Consider the following 17738-nt stretch of genomic DNA (forward strand, 5'->3'; position numbering starts at 1 on the left):
GCTTCTTCCCAAACTAAATGCTCTTCCGAGGTACAGAGTGCACTGTGGTGTGAGAGAACACACAGTGGTACTTCCTGTTTACAGTAGACTTCTATTTGATTTGAGTTGTGCTAGTGATCCTGGATGCAGAGGACTTTAGAAAGACCAACTGGGAATGAAATTACTTTGCTAGCTTTGGGGTTCCAGATGATTTGAGTTTCTCAGCTGGGTGTTAAGTTTTAACAGCAGAAATTTGGAAGAATCCAGATTTTCCTGGTTTTGCCAGAATCACTCTTTAAGTGACAACCTGCTAATCGCATCTCATAATAAGCGTACAAGGTCTGGGTTAGGTTTTTTGGTTTTTAATTTTGTCGAAATACTCTTTCTGAAGAGGGTCATCTTTGGGAAACTGATCAATGTTTGGAAAGTTTTGCTTGCTGACCAGAAATCTACAAAACAAAGCATTCAGTATTGCTTCCCATAATCCAAGATAGAGTGAAATTAGATTCTTATGCAATTGAACTTTAGAATAAGTACATGTACTTTTTTATTTGGTTCTATTTTTATACGTGTGTACACACACATACGCATTCCTTTTCTAGAATACACATTTTCTTTTGGAAGGCAACTGGTTAAGGAAAGTGAAAAACAAGATGTGAAACCCTTGTATCTGGCAGACTCTATTTTTATTCCATGACTTTAACTGATTTTTTTTTTGCTGATTATATTTAAGTAGTTTCCTTTTTTATAATTTTTGCTGCACTTCATTCATCTATGGATCTTCAGAGATTTGCTTGGTTCATAAAATGTTGAGTTTGAGATATTAACAATATCTTATTTGTATACTGTTTAGGAGTTTTAAAGGATTAGTTTGTGGAGCTCAGGGTTAGATGTAAGTAGTAGCTTTGTCAAAACAGAAAGAATTGAACAGTGTACAGAAAGAGTGATCACAAACGATTGCCTGGGAAAGCCAGCCTAGTATCTTTAAGAATATGAGATGACATGTTCTCCTGAGTTTAGACTTTGGAGGACATATCCTTCTGTGTTAGGACATGGGGAATAAAAAAAATTCAACAAGCAACTAACCTGCAAAAGTAAGTGCAGTAAATATTTAGTAAGTACCTGCTATATATGGTACAGTATGAAGGACTGGAGATAAAAACAAAACCAAAAATGAAGCTAGTCCTGTCCTTGAGAGTTATATATTCTGCTGAATGTGAAAAACTATGGATACCATATACTTTCCAACATTTATTTTCCTGATTTGGGGGTCAATTCTTCTTGAACTGTAATGGTAATAACTTTACATGTCAGCCTGACTTGTTGATTTAAGAGATCAGAATCAGTGACAGTGAAGCAAAAAATCTGTACTAGATGCCAATAGGATATTTGTTTCATTGTTAAAGCCTTTAAAACCGAGAGATGCCTCTAATTATGTGTTTTTGCTGACTTCCTCAGGAGCTGATAGACTATCTCCGAACACATTCTCATAGCGCCGTATATGCCACATCATTGTCACCACCTGTTGTGGAGCAAATCATCACCTCCATGAAATGTATTATGGGTGAAGATGGCACAAACCTTGGTAAGTCTTTGTTTTATTATATAATACCTTAGGTTGGAAGTTGCAATTATAGGGCAAATATACTTTGCTGCCCTTCTTCCTGAACATGGTTTTTTAAGGCAGTCTCTCACAGAATTCATTCTTGTAATTCTCAAGTGTACCTAGTACAGAATCAGTGTAGACCTAGATAATCTAGCAGATGAGCCCTTTCAGGTAACAGTGAAGCTGTCTCACTTCCCATTGAGTGTGTTTATAGTCACATTAATTTTAATGTCATAACTTTTAAAGTTACATCTCTTTCCAGTCTTCCAGTTGTGTGTTTGGTGATACTATATTATTGGTATGATTGATATGTGATGAGCAAGAGCTACTACTTCTTTAATTCAGTGTCTTAGGCTTTCTTTCGTATAAATGGTAAAAGATAATTCAACCTTTGGCTCCAATTGTTCTCAGCTCTAATAAGATATTTGAGATTTTTTTTTAAATGTTTTAGACTAAATGTTGATAGTATTGTTTATGCTATTTGGTATAATTGTTGATCACTAGGGGGCAGTGTTGATTATACAATGCTTAGGATCTTGGTTAAAAGTAGAAGGTGATCCTGTAGCTTTGGAATGTTGTTAACTTTATATAGCAGGTAAGACCTGTATTCCTTTACCTGGTTGCCTTTTTAAGTACTTTTGAAACAATTTTGGCTTTAGTAAAAGTTGTCAGACCCACAATCTTTTGAAGTTGCAAAGACGCAAACTTAGACTGGATGTCAGGACAACCTTCCTACCAATCTAAGCTATCCAAGAGTGGAATGGGCTGCCCTCAAAGGGATGAGTTCTCTCACTTTGGAGTTCTTCCATCATAGTGATGACCACTTATCAGATATGTTATAGGAGAAATTCCTTTAGGGAAAGAGTTGGACTAGATGCTTCTGAGGTCTCTTCTAGCTTTCAAATTTTGTGATTATATGTAGGCTGTCCACAAGGGGAAATTCATTTTGTATTACAAGGATGAAGAGATACTAAACATGGTTTTAAGTCTGAAAATGCATTAACAGAGGGTAGTGGAAAGAATGTTGGACTTGAAATGAGGAAGCCCTGGGTTCAAATCTTGCTTCCAATCCTTCTCTGTGAGATGTTGGGCAATTAATTCACTTAGACTCTCTGAGCCTCAACTTCCTTGTCTGTAAAACTGGAACAAAAATACCTACAGTTCTTACCTCCCAGTATTGGATGTCAATTGCTTTGCAAAACTTAAAGTGCTGTTTAAATATAGATTATTATCATGGCTCGGTTGACTTATCTCTCTCCACAATTTTCAATTTAAATTCCTTAAAATAGAATTGTACATTGTTTTGAATTTGTCTAAGAATGGAAAAGTCCTTTCAATTAATTTTTGTTCAGTTGAAATGGAAAAGAGGACACTTTCTGTTTTATCCCTCCTAATTCATTCAGATTTAAAATTTGTTACTTAAAGTTGTAGCATTCCTGTAAACGATATAAGTACTATATTAGCAGGAATTAAATTATACTTCCAAGACTTCTTTCATTTTTGTATTTAGTTGGTGTCCATACAATTCATATCTCACTTTCATTAAATCTAGTCTTTCAGGCATTTCAGACACTTCATAGGGAACACTAACACAGTATGTAGGCTCACATGTATAAAAACAAGTCTCAGTTTGCTACCTTAGGTGTTCCTTATCTCCCATAATGTAGATATATATTAAGCATTACTTGAGGTAAATTAAATATCTTTTGTTTAATAAGAGTGATGTGCTGGTGAAGGGGACAATATAGTGATGGGACATAGGCCTTATAGTAATAGGAGTCCAGCAAATAATGATAAAAAACATTAATTCCAAAGACATTTTTTTTAAGACATTTTGAGACATTCTTGAGAACAAATATCACATTTTTGTCTTTGTAGAACCAGAGCCTAGCACGATATTTTATTTATAATAGGCATTTAATAGATATTTGTTGAATTTAATTCACCCTGACAAATTTATTTTAGTCTCACATATATTCATCAGTTCCTTTGTTTGGCCTAATCATTTTTATCTCTGGCTGCTCAATAAAATGGAGGAACATAGTACAAGCAAAGGTTTTGCTAATCTGGTTGTGGCAGGTAGATTCACAGACTTTCTCCACAGAGATTTCTATGAAAATTAACTCAAAGTAAAGAAAAAGAAATAATATTAAGTCACTTACTTTAACTTTAGATCTTAGGCACGTGAAATAATGTTTATTTCATGGTTTTGTTAAAAGAGCATCTTTCTACCTTCCTAATAAGAAGGAAGAAATGTGATCAGTGTTGTGCCATTTAAGTGAATTTAGGAGCAGATGGTACCATATGCTAATATTGGAGGGAGAGGGACCCTTAGGTCCCTAAGATATTAATATGTTGACCTTTTTTTATGTTGAAAGGTTAGAATTGGATATTAAATTTTACTCTAAGCAATATTTTTACGGATTGTTGTAAGGCAAAGGAACCCATAATTTAGACAGAAAGCAATATAATATAGTCTGGGCAAGATGACAGTTAAGAATGACCAAACATACCATTCATAATATCTAGTGTCATCTCATAGTCCTTAGATAAAGAGTAGTTAATGAATCTCCTTTTGGGTTGATAACTTTTAGGAACAGTATCAAACATATCCTGCAGCAAGGTACAGGTACTTAAAATATGACTTGCTTAATTTTGGCCTGCATGCAATTGAACTGATAGGTTGAACTGATAAGATTTTTTTAAAGGTATTGATCTTTTTATATCTACACGTATATATGTATGTGTGTGTGTATATATAAATATATATATATAATGTATATATATGTATATGTGTTGGTGTGTATTTTGTTTCATATATATATATTTCATAGATCCATAAATTAAAATACTTTTAACTTTTACTTAGATCTTTCAAAGCTATTTGAAATTATTGGGATTGCTTATCAATTGTCCTAGTAGTATTACTTGTTTTAGTTTAATTTAAAATATAACCAGTATTTAAAGTATCAAAGTTAATATTGTCCAATACACCCTATTTACAAAATTTGAAATCTACTTAATACTTTCTGTTAAGGAAGATAAATACATTTCTGCTTAACAGAAGGAGAAGGAATATCATAGAAAGCAAATTGCTTTAGATTACATGGTGGTTTAAGGAGATCTTAGGAACAACATCTAGATCCCCTGTTCCTTATTCCATTGGCTTGAACTCTTAAGATAATGTTCCATGCCTCATTTTTGTTCAATGTTATTTTAAAGAAAAAGAAAAATAATGAAAATGGCCATAGAGTCATTTCAAAACATGTCTTTTTATAGGGTATCCTGTGTTATGGTATTCTGTAAGATTATTAAACTTGTATAGTCTCCTGTAAACTAATTATTGTAATAAGTATTCCTTCCTTTGAGACCATTCCAGAAGTCTGTCTCTAACCAAACAGAATATAAAAAGATAGCATGATTTTGTGTACTGGACTGATCATTTATAGATAAGACTACAGGAATCAGTGAAGGAAATTATTGGGTGCTGTTTTATGATTATGTCACATCAATGAGCAAACTCTTTCTTGCTTCTAAATTTTAGTACTACCACCCAGCAGTTAGTTTTTAGCAATAGAACTGTACAAAGAGTGAATAAATGGAAATAATTTCTGTTGAAAAAAATGTAGCTTGCCTACTCTATACCTAATATGTTCTTACCAGTATTTTGGTTGGTTAGAACCCTGAACCAAAAGTATGTCTACCACTCTGATCTCACCAGTGACAAATATAGAGAAGAATTTTTATTTTGCAATTGCTCTACTTAATTCAATTCAATAAATATTTATTAAGGATCTACTATGTACCAGGCACTGTGCTAAGCACTGGGGATACAAAAAGAGGTCAAAGACAGTCCCTGCCCTCAAGGGGACAATCTTTGACTATACTTGCATTGCTAAAATAATGAGCTTTCAGTCATAGTAATAAAGGGTCAGTCACATTTTTTAACTTAGTTGCTTTGTTCTAAAAAGTTGAATTTTATTTGAAGAATACAATAGTTGTATAGTTGAAAGAAAAGGTAATAGGGGCTCATACAACCTCTGTCATTGAAAAAGATATCACTTATTATTAGGGATTCTGAATTTGAAGTCCCTGATAAATCTTACATATTTGATGCTCAGAAGGGTAGATGTGCCTTCTTTCCTAAGCTAACTCTCCTTTTCATCTTATTAGCACATTAGATATTCTTTGTGCATCAGCCTTTTTGAATTAAGAACATATTTTTCAAGTGATGATTGGCTATTGTCTCTTTTGAAAATTTTTATTCTTAAAATTTTTGGGAAGTAGCTAGGAGAAAAAGTGATCAAAACATGGGTAAAGTTCCTAATTACAGGTCACTAAATATTTGAGGAAAAGACAGTTGAACCTGACTCAGAAATTGAACAAGCCATAAATCAACTACAAAGGAGGTCCCAGGGAAACTTGGTTTCCAGGGATTTAAAATAAAGTACATCAAATACATAAGGAATAATTAATACCACTTCTACCAAAATTATTTTCAACAAGCAAGGGGGAAAGCACTGTACCAAAACCCTTTCATAAAACCAATGGTCCTGATAATACCCAAAGAAATGGGTAAAACAAATAGAGAAATGTTTACCCATTTTACTAATAAATATTGAGTCAAAAATTTTAAATAAAATCTTAATGTAAAAACTGCTGCAACACATAAAAATTTGCTGTTGCCAAGTTGAATTTACAGTTTTTGTTGTTTAGTTGTTTCAGTCATGTCTGACTCTTCATGGTTTTCTTGCCAGTTACTGGAATGGCTTGCCATTTCCTTCTCCAGCTTATTTTCCAGATGAAGAAACTGAGGCAAAGAGGGTTAAGTGACTTGCCCAGGGTCACACAGCTAAGTAAATATCTGAGGCCAGATTTGAACTCAGGAAAATGAGTCTTCCTGACTTCAGGCCCTGCACTCTATCCACTGTGCCACCTAGCTGCCCCAGAAATTATAAATTTATAATCAAGATATGGAAATTGTTCAACATTAGGAAAATAATTAGCAGGATTAATCATACAAATCACATAATTATCAATAGATAGAAAAATTATTTTTAAAAAAGAGCAGTTATTTATGTTAAACATCCTAAAAAAGCATGTGTATATGTATCAACCAAGTTTAATGCTTTATACTGTATTCCACACTTGATAGTCTTCCACCTCTGCAAAGATGGGAAGTACATACTCATATCTCATTTTTGCCACCAAACTTGGACATTGTAATTATTCATCATTAAGTCGCTATTTTTGTTGTTGTTTTCATTTACTTTGTCATTTATGTTATGTTACTTAGTTGGAAACTAATCAAGATAGAACTTCCAGTAAAGTGACAAGATACATCTTATCGAAATCATGATTATTTGTTATACTTATTGGATAAATTGTTTTCCTGGTTCTACTTGCTTCACTTCATATGTCTTCTCCAGCTTCTCTTATTTTTTCCTATTTCTCATTTTTTTTTACAGTGCAATAATAGTCCATCACTTTAATATACCATAATTGGTTTGACCATTTCTGAATCTGAGTATCTACTTTGGTGTATATGAGACGTCTTTTTCTTTGTTTGACCGTCTTGGGGTAAATGCATAGCGGAAGAATTTCTGAATCAAAGAATCTGGACATTTTGATCATTTTTTAAAACCGTAATTACAAGTTGCTTTCCAGAATGGTTGGCCCAGTCTATAACTCCACCAGTAGTGTATTATTGTGCCTGTGGAAGTGTCCTTTAAAGCAGTCAAAAATATTTAACAAACACCAAGAGCTAGCATTATTTGCCATGGAGAAATCTTGGATCCTTTCCTCAGCAAGTCATGGGGGTAAAACAAGGATGCTGCTCTGTCAGCTGTTACTTGACATGGTGCTAGAAATGCTAGCTATAATAGTCAACAGAAGGAGAAGTTAAATGTATAAACACAGACAAAAAATGAGGCAAGATTATTCCTATTTGAAGATGATGTGTGGAAAACATAAAGAATTGGGAAGAAACTAATCAAGATACTACCTCCAGTAATGTGACAGAGTACAAAATAAATCTATAGAAATCATGAATATTTCTATACAGTACTAATAAATACCAGGAGAAAGACAATGGAAAAATAAATTTTAAAGTAACTACCAAAGGCATAAAAATTTTGGAAGTTACCCTACTGAGATTAACTAGGAATTTATATAAATATATCTATGAATTTTTTTTACAGAAATAAAAAAAGATTTAATTAATTAGAGGGATATTTCTTTTAGTATGGTAGAGCCTAAAGTGATTTACTGCTTTGGTGCTATGCTAATCATTAGGGTTTTAAAAAAAATAGAACTAGAAAAATTAAAGCAATCCCTTTTTAGGAATAAAAGGTTTAGGACCTCCAGGGAAATAAAAATTTTCAGTCGGAATAAAGGGGCCTAGTATCACCAGATCTCAAACTGTATTTTAAAGGCAATTATCAATAATAATTTTCTACTCTTGTCATAGCATCATAGATTTAGAGCTAGAAGGGACCTTAAAGATGATCTCGTCCAACTCCCTCATTTTCTATGTGAAAAAACAGAGACTCAGAGAGCTGAAGGAATCCGCCACAGCAGATGGCAGAGAGGGAGTTTGAACTTGCTCACTCTGACTCCACAGCCAGCCTGGATGCCTCTGCTCTCGCTGCTTCTTCACATCTGCTCCAACTCACCTTTCTCATGTTCTCTTGTCTCAGCAGCTCATCTTTTCAACCTCTTCAGATGCTTTTGTTGTTGTAGTTCTGGTACTGTTTTAGAGAGAAGAAAATGTCATTAAAAAAGGGAAGAAAGCAGTAAAATAAAAACAACTTCATTATTATGTGGGAGGAATAATCATTTCTTAGTAGATTATGATTTTACAAGAGAAGGTCAGAACTGTTAAAAAGAAACTGAAGTAGATGTAGCAGTTTTATCCCAGAAACAGTTAACAAAATGAATTCTTGTTTTAAAAAAAAAAAAATTCCTTAGTAAACAAATGGTCAAAAATATGAATGGGCAGTTTTCAAATTAAGAAATCCAAACTCTCAATAACCATATGAAAAATGCTCTAGATCACTAATTAATAGAGAAATGTACATCAAAGCCCTTTGGGGGTTCTACCTTACCTATTAGATTGGCCAGGATGACAAATGAGGAAAATGACAAATGTTTCAGGGGCTGTAGGAAAATAGGCAACTACTAACACACTGTTGGTAGAGATGTAAATGGGAGCAGCTACTCTGGAAAGCAATTTGGAACTGTGCCCCCAAAGTTACAAAATTGGGCATATTCTTTGACCCAGCTATAGCACTACTAAGCCTATATGCCAAAGAGATCAAAGAAAGAGAAAAGGACCTATATAAAAAAAATTCGTAAGAGCTCTTTTTGTAGTAATCAAAAATTGGAACCTAAAGAGTTCTGTTCTCTTATTTCAGAATGACTAATGGGCAATCTTTTTTAACATTATGGTATATGAATGTAATGGACGAAATTATAGAGGTCATCATCTTTGAAAGCTAAACAATGTCCCAAAATCAGCTTAGAACAAATGAACTATTGATATTGCTTTATCAGTGTTAGTCTTTCTTCCTGTGATTGTACTTTGGCAAAAAAGTCTGGAAGAATAGAACTTTAGTCAGCTCTTTTATCCGGGATTTGTTCTAAATACAAAGTGCTCTTTAAATGGGTGAACCCGATTGGCAAATTAGACTAAAGCAATTTGTATTGTTTCTAAATTACATGTTTTATTGATAAGATTCTAAAAGCATTAATCCAATTAGGAAACAGAAGAATTATCTTAGGCTGACAGGAGGACACCAGCCACAGCATGGTCATAAGTTCTGTACTTAATAGAGGAAATAGGTAAGATCTTGACTTCAAAATCTCCTAGAGAAAAATTTAGGAGTTCAGACCTGATTTAATGTTGTGTCTTGTTATTTGTTCTCTGTGTCTCCATTTTGTAAAGATGAAACTAAGTTTAGGAATAATGAGTTCTTTAGTTCAGATAGAAAGGGAGCTCATACAATTAGGAAAATCTTTAAGAGAATGGGAAATAAGTGTCTGTTTGTGTTATGCTATCATACTTTGTGCTAACCTATAGCAAACAGGTGGTTTACCTATCTCTTTTCTTTTGGTGTGATAAAACAAAAGAAATGACCTGTTAAAAAAAAAGTTAAACTTTTTAAAAAGCCTTAAAAGAGAACTTTTTTTCTCTGTTTCCAACACTGGCCATGTTGGAGATTGCTAAAATGAAAGACAGTTACAGAGAGTAATTGAAAACTAAGATACAAAAAATGATTGGAAACCAAATTTGTGAAAAAGGAATAATCAAATTTCTTCTATTTCTAAATTATACTTTGTATGTTTTACAAAGTATTTTGATGAGCTTATGGGGTACTACCAAACTCTGTAGAGTTTAATGAAAATAACAACAACAACAAAATTCACAGATCCTTAATGAGACCTTTAAAATGACTAGAAATTGATTTAAATTTTAAGAGTTTAAATTTTAAGCACTGTCTTATTAGTCAGGAGATATGTTCAGTGAAATAGGAATTCAGGTAAGTGTTAAAATAAGAAAAACTTAGGAAATAGTATAGGAGAAATTAGATTAAAACTCTTGTGAGCTTAAGTAATTTCACAACTCAGAATTTAGGAAACACATTTTGCTAAACCTGAAGAAGTTTCAGTTAGCCAGTCTCTAAGTATGAAGTTTTGGGGGATCGATCCGTAAAATTGGTTTTAATTTTAGTGTAGAATAAAGGTATACTTAAAAACTATACTTAAAGTTGGGGTAAGTTTATTGCAAGAAGGAATTTTTATTATTAGAAGGCAGAATAAGAAAATTTTAGGCCATCTTCAGAAAAGAGTAAAAGTGGGTAGAATTGGAGTTTATTTACCCTTCTGTTGCTTACTGCTTTTAAACAACCAACCTGAGGGCACCAAGCAAGTCCTGATTAGGGTTCCCAGATTGAAGGTGAATCCCAAAGCGCTCCCAGAAAAAAGAAAACTTGCTTTGAAATCAGGAAGCAACTGAAGGTAAGTGAAGTTTAATGATACTACTGCAATTGAAGTCAATTGTTTAGGTAAATTAAAACACAGTAAAACGTGGTGGAATCAGTTGGTTAGTGAAAATAAGTTCAAATTGTATAAATAAGGCTATAGTGAGTTAAGGGAAGAATTATTGAAGATGGAATTAAATAAGAATTTTTTTACATTATTTTTGTTTGTTTTTTTGTAAGGCAGTTGGGGTTAAGTGACTTGCCCAGGGTTACACAGCTAGTAAATGTCAAGTGTCTGGTCTGAGATCAGATTAGCACTCAGGTCCTCCTGACTCCCAGGTCAGTGCTCTATTCACTGCGCCACCTAGCTGCCCCAAGAATTTTTTTTAAAAAGATAGATATAGGAATAAATTAAATGCACACACACCCAATAGAGGGTGCTCAGAATAGAAAACATCAAATTAAAATGAGCATGTGGCTTATAAAAGTATAAAATACTGAAATTTTGAGAGGGAAAAGCAGACCTTGCAAATTATTTCAGAACAAATAAACATTTTATAGAATGAAATAGGGAAACTCACATATATGTGAAATTCTTCTCAGTTGGAAGCTTGCAAAGTCACAAAACAAACAGTGATATGGAATATCTACTAAATGATACCTTATTATAGGTTAGGTTAAGAAAAAAATAAATGGACTTAATTTTTGAGTGATTTGAAAGGAAATAGAGAAAAAGTTGTTCCCTGAGCCCTTCAGACAGGTACAGTCTCCAACAGATAGTTTTCCAGTAGTGAAATTACTGTTAACACTATAGGAAGTCAAAACTGTGTGTAAAAGCATCTTTCTAATTCAAATCATTGTCAAATATATGTTTAAGCATGAGCATATTGATGATCCTGGGCCCTGAAATTTGAAGCCTTGGCAGTTAATGGCCTTTGTGGAAGCTGAGATTTTTAAATTATTGAACTATTTTTCATTTAGGTGAATTCAAAGTTAAATTAGTGTAATAAAGAATTCTGTTAATTTATAACTGTTAGGAAATTAGCTCTTCTTTTGTTGAGAAGCAAACATAAAATTCTTAACAGGGAAACTACAGTTTTAGAAAATATCAAAACTTTGTTAAAAAAAAAAAAGAGGCAATTAGGAATCAGTATCATTCACGGTCAACAAACACCAAAATGGAAATTGCCTTTGAGAAAACTATTCACTGTTTCATTGAGAGTGAACAATAAAGAAGAGAGTAATGATAGTAACTTATTATTGTGAGAAGAATAACAGAGAACCTTTTAGGGTACCACTATCTGTGACATTCCTGTACCATAGTTGGGCTTTGGCTGATCTCCTTGGGCATTGCCAAAATAGTTTTTCTAGCATAAAAGAGGAGATCAACTTTGAGGAGATAGGTGGTTCTTTTCCAAAGTCATCATGCTTACTGAAATCTGTGACAATGAGGAACTTGTACCGAATGGGTTGTTTTTGAGTCTGTTTGCCTGTCACAAAAAACTATGGGATTGTAACCAATTCTTACTGCCCAAAAGCCCTTAAATAAATTGGTGTGAACTGTGGGTTTGTAAATTACTAATCCTTCATCTGAACTCTCATAATATTTGCAACTCATTTAAGACACTCATAATTTTATTTTATTGTTATTTGGGGTATATGTCTTAATTCCACTATTAGATGGCTCCTTGAGAGCAATAATTACATCTAATACATTTTTTAATCTCCTTCTCTTCTTCACCCCAACTCAGTGCCTTGAATAAAACTGCTCCTTAAATAATTTTTGAATGTAAGAACATTGTTAAGGGTAGCTTGAAAGTCAGAACGTGCTTAATTTAGGAACATCAAAGGACTTGCAGATATTAATAAAGTTGATTTTAGTTTTAAAATTTTAGTTTAAAAATGATTTAGTTTAAAAAATAAGCACTTTGTGTTTGTCCTACTTGTCTACCACCCCCTTTCTCCCTTGACTCAATGGTGCAACTAACACAGGCATCTTTAAGATAACTCTTTTCTTATGGAATTTGCTACTAGAGGAAGTCATGGAAACTAAGGCATGTCACTAGAGCACTGTCCTATTGTTCTTTCTCAAATTTGGGGTTCAGGATCTTGTCTTTTCCTATCTCCATCTCCTGGATTCTCCAACCTCCCCACCCGAAAATAGGAGTTCCAAATAGCTGACATTCAAATGTGGAGCTGAATAGTTGAAATAGCCTTTTCCTTTTCTTAGGTCCCTTACAGTTCTCCAAACTTTTTATGCCTTCTGTAATGCTGCTGCAAAGAATGTATGGTATTTGGGGGCTACCAACCTTGGAGCAACCACATCTGGTGATTTTTCCTTGACCTTTTTGTGTTATGAACCCCTTTGACAATCTGGTGAAACCTGTGGACCCCTTCTCAGAAAAATGTGTTAAAATACATAAAAAGAAATACATAGGCTTATAAAAGGAACCAATTATATTAAAAAAAATTTTTTTTGAGCAAGTTAACTCCATTTGAGGTTTTCTTGGCAAAAATACTGGAGTAGTTTGGCATTTCCTTCTCCACCTCATTTTACAGGTGAGGAAATCGAGACAAACAGGGTTAAGTGACTTGCTCTGGGTCACACAGCTAGTAAGTGTCTAAGGTTGGATTTGAACTAGGTCCTCCAGACTAGCCCCGGCCCAACACTCTATCCACTGCACCACCTAGTTGCCCTTGCTAGAGGTTTTAAAAGAAGAAAAAAAAAGGATTGTTGTTTGGGCCATTCATTATAATGTCACTTAACAACACTAAAGAGATTTTTCTTATCTCCTCCCCCCTTCCAGACTTAAAAGAAAAGGTAAGGTTAGATGGTTCTAGTTTCATTTTTTTTGTTCCTTGACCTAAATATTTTGAGTTGGAAAAAAAGTTGGTGAATTCTAGTAAGACCTAAACAATTTGAGAAAATTGATTTGGACATTTGTGAAATCCAGCTTTCTCTCTCTATACCTCAGGATTTAGGGTTAGTAATTGAAATATCAGAGCAAATTAAGGTGTATCACTGAATTAAAGAAGGGAGTGTAGTCTAGTGAAAAGTGTGATGAGTTTGCAGTCAAATATCTGGATTTGAATCCCAGCTCTGCTACTTGCTGCCCCTGAAAATTTGGGCAAATTACTTAATCTTTCTTGGTCTGTTTCCTGCTCTGTAAAGTGAGAGGTTTGGATTAGATGATCACAAAGGTCTCTTCAAACTCGAGATTTATGATGTTATATATTATACATAAGTTGGCTATGTAATAGTTTTCTTTAAATACATAAATTTTTATTTTCAGGATAACTGGCCTGAATTTATCAGGCTTTGCCTTATTCCCAAATTTGTATTTTGACACACACTACTTTTATACTTAGATTATATGTGTGTGTATACATGTGTATATATTCAAATAGCATATATACTTCAAGGAAAACTTGGAAAGAGTGAAGGTTTTCAAGGTATTTTATAGTGTTGCATATTTAACAAAATGTTGAAGTAAAATTCACTAAACCGTAGGATAAAATAAGCTAGATTAGTGCTTTTTATACAGGAATTTAAGTATGTGCCTGATAGCAAACTTTTATTTAGAGCTCTTACTTTCTCCCCTGTCCACAACTATTGTAAAGAACTGGATTGTACCCATTTAGTTTAGATTAAAGCAGCTATTTCTCAAGGGGAGGATTTTTTTAAAGTATGTGGTTGATTAAGACTAAAAATATTCTATTAAAATTAAGCTTGGCTCACTTGAATTTTTTCCAATAATGGACTTGTTAATGAAGTGTTAATTTATCACCCTGAGCTCCCCAGGGCACTGTCAAAACTAATTTTTGAGAATTGAAATTTAACCCTTCTGAATCTCAAAGCTAAAAGAGATAAAATCCAGAAAAATAAATAGGGAGGAGTGAAGGAAGAGAAACCATAAAGAGAATTTCTTGTTTTTCCCAAAGGTACTGATGATTTTAAAATATATTACTTAGTGTGTTTTTGTGTCTGATGTTTTTGGTCTGATTGAACCTCTGTACCTCTCCTAATTAGCAGAATATTCACACTCCAAGCAAACTTTTAAATTTGGAAACGACCACATTCTCTCAGTTGCTATATAGAAGAAAAAAAATGTACTTTGGTGGTCCTAAATGAATTTTGTCCTGCCATCACAGTGTTAACTTGTGGTTGCTTTCTTCCATTTTTTCATTAATTTTCTGCTTTAAGATAGTTTGTATGTTAGAGTTTTTATTAGCTTATTCATTTTATTTAACATGAAAATTATTTTTCAAGTAAGCACAGTTCTGATCTTGTATATCACATACTGATTAAGCAATGTGTCTGTTACTGAGAATTGATGACTAGATCTTAATAATACCTGATAAAAGGAAATTTAGGTCATCTAGTCTAACTTCCTCCCTTCCATCCCAGATGAGAAAACTAAGCCTCAGATACACTGACTTGTGGGTAGAGTTGTTAAAACTATTGTTGTTGTTGTTGTTTTAATGGGAGGAGTAGTAATATCTCAATTTCTTATAATTTCTCATCCCCTCAAAATAAACATAGCATTATCCAGAGAGTCAATTGAAGCAGTTGACCTAAACACAGATCATTGTATAAGAGCTAGCATGGTACCATGGATTTGGAGCTACAGTACTTGAATTTGCTATTTATTTATTACCTGGGTAAATTTGGCTAATCACTTAACCTTTCTTGGCCACAGTTTCTTCTTTGTAAAATAAAGAGTTGAACTATATGATCTTTAAATATCCTTCCCATTATAAATCTATAATTTAATGACCAAATGAATCAATCAACAAGCATTTTCAAAAACTCATGTTATCTCTTTTTGTACTTTAACATTCTTGTTGTCAGAAATCAAGAGAAAAGGAAAATGTGTTTTTTTTTTTTTACTAATTGCAGTAAGTCAGACAGTGAAGAAAATGGAGTCGACAAGGAGAGGATGCACTGAATTTAGAGACTCCCCTCAATAGAACCCTCTATTCCTGAACTCCATCTGCTTCTTAATACTGAAGATGCATTCTCTTTCCTCAAGAATGGACCAAAATGGGGGGCAGCTCAGTAGCGCAGTGGATAGAGCACCAGCCCTGAAGTCAGGAGGACCTGAGTTCAAATCTGGCCTCAGACCAAACACTTGACACATACTAACTGTGTGACCTTGGGCAAGTCACTTAACCCCAATTACCTAAAAAAAAAAAAAAGAGTTGACCAAAATGCAGATTCTCTCAAGTTCTTTCTGAACAGGTTCATTTTCTTTATTTTTGTTTGCTAATTTTCCAAAGACTGTCTCAGGTTGGTGTTAGAGTTCTCCAATCTACCCATGAGAGTTCCTGTAGACATTTGTCTGCTTGTTTCCTGTTCATGGATGAGTGGCTCCCTTTACCCTCCTCTTTGCCCCCAAAATCTACCTAGTGAGTTCCAGAGTTTTTACTGTGTGTTGTCTTTTTTAAAAAGTGCCTCTTTCACTCCCATCTTTCTTTCACATCCAAATGCTAATAAAAATCTTTTGCAACAAGAGTAGTCTTCCCTTTTATGTCTTGTTTTAATTTGTTTGAAGCTAGTTAAGATGCTAATAGGCAATAGACGGAAGTTAACCTTTGAACAGATGCAGACTAGCTTTAAAGTACAGTACTGCTTTTTGTTTGTTTGTTTGTTTGTTTTTTAGTATGAAGGATAAATGGAGATGTTGGTTGTGTTCCCAGGGATAGGGAAGGCACACTGAACTCTTCCTCATTTAGGGGTAGATAGAGAAAACAAATTCTTCTACAAAGAAAATAGCCTCTTTCCCTTGCATATTATTTTAAAAGCTATTATTTTCCAAATTGTTAGAGAGGACAGAGTTCCTTAGTATTCTGTCGTGTTTTTAAGATAAAAGCTCTCTCTCCTCTGCTTGATCTGTTCATTTCCCCCTTATCTAGGACTCCTGTTGATTTCCTGGTTTTCCTCTCATCACTTGAGTTTGCTGAACCACACAAAAAAAGCTCCTGTGCACATTTTGAAGAATAATTGTAACTTCCCCAAACTTACCTGGTAGGACTTTCTTTCTTCAAAATTATCTTTAAAGGCTTTGTTGTCTAGGAGACTTTATCCCAGTCACTCTACAACTTTATGGAAATATATGTTACCACATGAACACCAGTACATGGAAAAACAATCAAAACAATATAAACTGTGTTTGTTCTTAATTAAAAGCTTGTAGTTAATTCAGTGGAAATTTCAGTCCTCTGATGATTTGCCAAATTTGAGGGCTCTCAAAGGAGAGGTTGATTTTAAATTCTGTCACCTTTTGCTTAAAAAAAACTCCTTAAATATTTCAATTTTTCTCATCCATTTTTGGAAAGCCCATTCACAGAGTGTTTTTTATGTCTTTTAAAGCATTCCTCAGCTGCATGCATAATCATATCCCTGCTACTGGTCTAATCAATCTCAGCCTCTGCCTTCCAAAGATGAATCTCCTGAGGAATGTTCCACTCAAGTTATTAGACAGTGCCTGCTGGCTTGGGAAGTGTGAGTCCTTGTTTAATTTATTGTAAAGGTTGCCTGAGGCCTTTATTATCTTAGAAGTGTCTGATTCTATATGAGAGCCTAATGCTAAGACTTGTTGGTGAGTATTTAAGGGATTAAAGAGTTATCTTGGAGACTTCTTGTGCTTGTACAAATCAGAGGAAGAAAAGGCATCTCTTTACAGATTACTCTTTCAAGGAAAAAAAAGCAGGGAGGCAAAATGTTTCTTCTAAAAAAAAAAGAAAGTGAAAACGCAAATTTGGAATATAGAGAGTAGGAATTATTAATCTGAAGAAATAAACTGTTATAATATGTCTTCAGAATCCAAAGTAGGTAGAAGTTACTCTTAATAGGTAGCACATAACCCTTGTTTTATTGATGAGCATTGATAGGGATTTGGAAACATAGAAGGTAGAAATTGCAAGATGAGTTAAAAGAGACTTATTTCAATGTTACTTAAGGCTCGTGAGAGTGTAATGTTTTTAGTTTTCTTGGAGATCAATCCCCTCATTCCTTTTCCTTTCATAGCATCTAAGATGGATGTCCCCCCCAACGGTCTAGAAATTACTTCATCCAATATAAAATGTTTAACATGTGATTTTTGACTAGTTGTTGCAGAGTTGTGTATGACTTTGGCATCAGATATTGAAACATGGAACCCCAACTTTCC

General features: G+C 33.8%; 1 protein-coding gene across 2 annotated transcripts in view; it reads left to right on the forward strand.

Annotated features, from left to right (window-relative positions):
• SPTLC2 (serine palmitoyltransferase long chain base subunit 2) overlaps positions 1–17738 on the forward strand; it is a 149288-nt gene that overhangs the window by 69527 nt on the left and 62023 nt on the right. Inside the window, exons 9-10 of one of the 2 annotated variants that reach the window (XM_027844678.1) lie at positions 1438–1564; positions 15467–15635. In XM_027844678.1, coding sequence (XP_027700479.1) covers positions 1438–1564; positions 15467–15537 — 198 coding nt within the window. In that variant the 3' untranslated portion in view covers positions 15538–15635. Of the gene's footprint in view, positions 1–1437; positions 1565–15466; positions 15636–17738 lie in introns of those variants that run through there. The other variant, XM_027844677.1, reaches the window with a different exon arrangement.

Source organism: Vombatus ursinus, unplaced genomic scaffold, assembly GCF_900497805.2.
Source record: "Vombatus ursinus unplaced genomic scaffold, bare-nosed wombat genome assembly UNPS02014945.1, whole genome shotgun sequence".
Taxonomy (NCBI): domain Eukaryota; kingdom Metazoa; phylum Chordata; class Mammalia; order Diprotodontia; family Vombatidae; genus Vombatus; species Vombatus ursinus.